General features: G+C 33.7%; 1 protein-coding gene across 8 annotated transcripts; it reads left to right on the forward strand.

The window, feature by feature from the left end:
• Positions 1-860: 860 nt before the first annotated feature.
• LOC137825731 (AT-rich interactive domain-containing protein 1) lies at positions 861-5699 on the forward strand. Of its 8 annotated transcripts, none has more exons than XM_068631483.2 (4): positions 861-1120; positions 1785-2517; positions 2620-2948; positions 4238-5699. In XM_068631483.2, exons 2-4 carry the CDS (start codon positions 1860-1862, stop codon positions 5123-5125), a joined length of 1875 nt encoding a protein of 624 aa, XP_068487584.1. In that variant the 5' UTR covers positions 861-1120; positions 1785-1859; the 3' UTR covers positions 5126-5699. The 8 variants fall into 8 exon arrangements, with proteins under 8 accessions (XP_068487584.1, XP_068487579.1, XP_068487583.1 ...); XM_068631482.2 differs by lacking the exon at positions 861-1120 and adding an exon at positions 1146-1541; XM_068631481.2 differs by lacking the exon at positions 861-1120 and adding an exon at positions 1288-1541 and having other exon boundaries at positions 1847-2517.
• The last annotated feature ends 271 nt before the right edge of the window (positions 5700-5970 follow it).

Raw genomic sequence — 5970 nt, forward strand, 5'->3', positions numbered from 1 at the left:
AGGATTATTTGATGAGTTTAACATTTACTATTTATCAAAATTTTAAAAATAATTTAATGAATTTTGTATGTTTTTTTAATGCCAGATTAATTTTTATAAATTTGATTTTTTTTCCTTAAAAAAGTACCACACAACTGTTTTATACTAGCGGAAACACATGCGTATTGCGCCTCCGCATTTTCCTCTTTTACTCAATTTTCACGATAATAGAAATTTAACATACATATAAAAATAATTTTGGATGAGTCGAAATTGAAAAGCAAAAAAAAAAAATGGAGTGCAGAGAGTTATTGAAAATCGAGGTTATTTTATTTAATATGTGAGATTTGGTGTAGGAATGTGTGAGAATATGTTATTTCTTTCTTCCTATTGTTGCATTAAAATAAGAAATTAAGAGAATGGTGGAGAAGTCATATAAAAACTGTACATTAATATTAATTTAATTTTTTTTTTAAATAATTCATATAAAGTGATAAAATACTTCATTGTATTAATAAAATGAGATATATTAAATAAGGGTAGAATCAGACAAAAATTGTGTAAAAAAAAAACTGTTATACTAGAGAATTCCTTTATATATAAGTATAGATGTAAATCAAAGTTGATTATTAGTATTTATATTTTCTTAATAAAAAATAAAAATAGTCAACCACTTTTGAATAACACCCAATTTGTGTTGATGATAAACTTTGATTATTCATTTATCCATTCTACCATTTCTTTTTTAAATCCCTAAAAACAATCCACTATGCACCTATTCAAAATTGAACTCAACCTAACCTAAGTTAAATAGTAACCATGGTTAATGAAACAACACCAAATGAAAAATATATAAAAGGGTGGTTTTACATTATACTTCTCCATAAAAAAAACCTTCATTCTTACAAAAAGTGAAACTCTTCAAATTCCTCTTTCTTCTCCCTCTCTATTCTTCTTTCACCTTTTTTTTTTTTAAAAAAAAGGAGAAAGATTGAAAAAGAGATTTAGAGAAAAGAAAAGAAAATAGAATAGTATTGGGATTTGGCAAATTAAGGGACAAGTTGGTGGTGCTAAACCACAAGTGAGGTCACATTAGGTTGGTTGTGGAAGCATTCTCTCAAGTTTTTCTTTAGTGACACTGGTATGTCTATCTTTCTTTCTTTTTCACTTTCAATGAAAACTCCTTATTTATTTTTATCTATTTTTACTTCCAATCAAAAATTAAGAATCCTCTGTTTGACAAATATTTTTTGCCCCTAAATTTCCGAAAACCCTTTTTCTTATTTTAATTTTCCGAAGCTATTTTCATTTTCAGATTTTCAAAAACCCTTCTGGATTTTGAGGAATAGGGTCTGCATCTGTTCAAAACTTGAACTTTTGCCCCTCCTTCATTCTTCCAAAATACACTATCTGCAATTTTTTTGGACTTTTAGACACATAAACAAAGCGCGGGACTCCGAAAAATTTTCTGTTCCTTCCTCAACCCCTTTTCTCTTACGATGTAGATAGAGAAAGCATATAGTTTCCTTTCTTCAAAAGCCATGACCCATGATTCTCAATCGGTACCCTTTTTCAGTTCTCAACCTTGAATGCTTGTATACCTAGGTTTCCCCTTCTTTATATTTTTTTTTCGTTCTTTTGTGGGCGGTGGAGGAATAAAAATGGAACCTTTACATGATCATTATTTTGTTTTTATAATTTTAATGTGATAACCATTTGTGGGTTGTTGATGGGGTTGTCATTGATCTGGCTAAATCCCCTTAATTAGTTTGAAGTTGAAGCTGATAATGCAAGTGTGTTTGTAGGTTTATCTGATACGGGTGCATGCTGTTTTGATCAATTCCTTTGTGGGTTGTTTCTGAAACAGATCCGTGTCTCGAATGATGGGTAACGGGGAGCCTCTGGATTTGTATAAACTTTTCATGGTGGTAAAGAAGAAAGGTGGTTATGATGCTGTCTGTAAGAATAGGTTGTGGGATGTGGTGGGGGAAGAATATGGGTTGGGTGTGAAGGTTGGTTCCTCTGTGGAACTTGTTTACAGCAAACACTTGAGTACTCTAGATAAATGTTTGAAGAATGTTGCTGGTGGCAAGTTTGCTGAATGTGGTTTAGAGGGTGATAGAGTTAAGTTTCACAAGCATTTGATGAAGGCACACACTGAATCCGTGTTGAACGGTTCTGGCGGGGAGGAGGCGGGAGATGAACATGAGAGGAGGGAGTGTGGCTGTCCGGATGGGAGGAAGTTCAGTGGTAGTAATAGAGTCAAGTGTGTGAAACCAGTGTCCAATGGGGTTGAACACGAGAGTGCATATGAGTATCTAGGTGGGAGTAAGTCATGTGGTAGTAATAGTATGAAAGACAAAAAATCAGGTTCTATCGGGGATGAATTTGATAATGTACGTGACTATCTAGAGGAGAGGAAGTTGTGCGGTACGAATAGGGTGAACGGGGTGAATCCAGATTCCAATGCGGCCAAGAAAGTTAGGAGGTCAGCACTTCGACTTGTTGATTTGGACATGCTGGAGGACCATGAGACGGGTGAGCCTATTATAGTAAAATTTTGCGGATTTAATACTGAAATGGATATACTAGAAGAGTTTGATGAGAGCAAATTATTAACTGTGGATGCATCCGATGCAGAAAGTGACATGCTTAGATTGTCAAATGAAAGCAAGATCAGCAATAAAGATAACGATGACGGTAGTGATGAAGTCTTGATATTGGATCCATCTAGTGTTGACAAAGAGAAATTTGGTCACAAGAGGAAGAGAGAATCTATGTCAGAAATGCTAATTTGGATTAACAGCATTGCTAAAAATCCTTGTGATCCTGCAATTGGTTTGATTCCTGAGAAGTCTAAGTGGAAGTCATGCAGTAGTCAGGAGATCTGGAAGCAGGCTTTGTTGTTTCGAGAAGCAGTCTTTCTGAAGAAAGATTTCGAGACAGACAGTGAACAACTTAGTTGGCAGGTAATATGAAAATACCATGTTCTCTTTGTTTGTCATGCAGATCATTAATGAATTATGAACTATAGTATAGGGTTCTATGTCATTGTTTTGGGTTGAGTTGAGACCATATATCATGGAAATAAATCTTTTATAATTTTTGGATAAATTTACTTCCCCAATTATCTAATTAAATAGATGCCTTTATGCATTTTTTTGTTTGGTAACTATTATCAATATTTTCGCTATTGGCATTATAATTATTATATTTTTATGTGGAAGTCATGGATGGTGTGCTTCTAAATTGTTTTCCCTAAATTTACTAATGTATTTTGTATTTGTTCATAATTACTTTATAGACACAACCCTAATATAGGCTTCTGAACAGAAACCTATACTTATGGAACGCCATTGTTTGGGGTAAAATATACTTCAAAAGTTTGCCTCTATTTGCCGATTATTCCTTCACTCACTATAGGACTGTGTTTTATCCTGTCTTCCATTCATTCATTTTTCTTTAGGCTTCCCCCACCCATTTCTGTACTTCACATTCTGCTAATTTTTTAATCTAATTTGTTGTGTTCTTTTTCTATTAATTTCACCATCCATATTTTTTTTACAACTTCATTTCTATGTTTTTATTGCTTATAGATTTATGGTCAGTCTAGTAGTGGCCACTTATGTTTCATCAAAATTGAAGTCTCATAATTTTCTTGGCCAATGTATTAAGAAGAACAAGTTATTGCAGAAAATTTAAAATTTCTATTTTTTTCTTATTACAAATTATACTAGATTTGTCAATATCTTATTTATGGTGCGAATTCATTAGTATCTTACTAATTCTAATTCTTCAATTTTTAAATTTATCTCAAAACAATTCAATCTTTAAATTCTTGTTAAATCTTTGCTATTGAAAGAATTTATTATTGCAGATGTCTTATTACTTAATTCAACTTTTAATTTTTATAGTTTAGTGTGAGAAATTATTTATTTTCAATGTAAATTTTTTGCTGCCATAATGTTACATTAGTTTAGGATTGTGTGAATTGTCTGCAAAATCATCCTTTAAATCATTGTGTTTATTTCAAGATTATACGAATATTGATTATCAATTTAAGTATTTTGTTATGCTGCTTAAATTTAGTTTCATTTAAGCTTCTTTCTCTCTTGTGTGTGGCTGTGTGTTGTGTCCTATATTTTGGACATGAAATGTTTTAGAGTGTGGCGATGCGTTAGGTGTCCATGTATCTATTGAAAATTGAAAACATAACTGTGGTGTCAAATTAAAACCAAAATGTTATGCCATTTTGTAGAGTCAGAAAATGCATCCTTTCATGTATGATGATCGCGTTGGGGCATTGTACAATTTTAGACAGAGGTTGAAATGTGATGAGAGGTCTTCATTGGGGAAATCTACATCTGATGGAGTTGTCTCCTCTTCTTCGTCTAGAACAAGAAGAAGAACACGTGGAGGTTTGGAGAGAACCCGGAGTGCTCGAGCTGAAGATCGGGTGGACAAAAAGTTACTTGAATCTTGTTCTGCACTCTCGAGTCTTGATAAATGTGCTCGAGTGCACATCCCGGTGGGGCCAAATCATCAAGCTGAAGTGCCAAAATGGACTGGCATGACTTGTGAGAGTGATTCTAAGTGGTTGGGGACAGAAATATGGCCTCCAAAAGTTGTAAAATCCAAATGGTGTATTGTTGAAAGGGACCCGATTGGAAAAGGAAGGCAAGATTCATGTGGGTGCCCAGTTCAAGGTTCTGTTGAGTGTGTCCGGTTTCACGTTGCTGAGAAAAGGTCTAAAGTTAAAATGGAACTGGGTGAGGCTTTTTTCCAATGGAATTTAGACAAGGTAGGTGAAGATGTCAGGAGTTCTTGGACAGATCAAGATGAGAAGAAGTTCAAGGATGTGGTGAAATCAAACCCTGCTTCACTTGATAAATGTTTTTGGGATCATCTCTTTAAAACATTTCCTAAGAAGAGCAGAGAAGATTTGGTCAGCTACTATTTCAATGTCTTTCTTCTGCAGCAGAGAGCATATCAGAATAGGCATACTCCAGATAACATTGATAGTGATGATGATGAATCAGAATTCACACCATTGAGGAAAGTGTTTGGACATCATACACCAAAATCACGCAGCCTCACCTTGTTATCACCCAAAAAATCCACAGGCAAAAGGGAAAATAGCAAGTGAATGGTCACTCACATCTCGATCTTTCTCGAGAATGTGAACTTGACAATTTTGTGCTTCTTTGTTCACAATTTTCAGTATCAAGGGATCTTTCTCTCCTTAGAATTTTGAACCGCAATCCATTTTGGAAGTGAAAAATGGAACCTAAAAGATTGGTTTTTTTGTGTAGGATGAATTTAGGAGATGAAAGATGTTTTTTTGAAGCCTTGCCAACAACTATGAAAATCTGACAGTTGGAGTTGCTTTTAGTTTTACATGCCTCCATTTTTGAGACATGTCTTCTATCTGTTGGCAGTAATATGTTGCGGCCACAGGTACTCTTTGCTCATTTTATTTTCACCAGTTTTTGACAAGGGTTACTCTAAAGTTCAAACAACAGCATCATGAATATAAAGGGCAACATTTTATTGTAGAGTTTTATGAAGAAATACTGCAAAGTGTTATTTGAATTTCTGCCTTTCATCCATGCAAATTTCTCTCCGAATGTTTGTAGCAGTGATATATGTTGTTTTGGCTTAATTATATGCAACTTTAAATGTTACATTTTTTTATACACAATCTATGTGCAGATTCTTAATGTTTATAGTATTACTTTTTATTTAAAATTGGTGATTGCCTTCAGTGATATACCAAATAAAGGTTTATATTAAATATTAGGCCACTTAATACTAATGGGAGAATAACAACCATTTTTGGAACTATATTAATTTATCATTTTTTATTGTTAATTAGTCCTTTGTTCTATCCAGGCTTTGCTAAAATATATTGTTTGTACACTTACTTACCAAGACCTTGTTGGCTCTTTTATGCTTTTGGAGCATGGAAGGCACTAACATTTGTATTGATTC

This window comes from Phaseolus vulgaris, chromosome 8 (assembly GCF_051622355.1).
Source record: "Phaseolus vulgaris cultivar YP4 chromosome 8, ASM5162235v1, whole genome shotgun sequence".
Classification (NCBI taxonomy): Eukaryota; Viridiplantae; Streptophyta; class Magnoliopsida; order Fabales; family Fabaceae; genus Phaseolus; species Phaseolus vulgaris.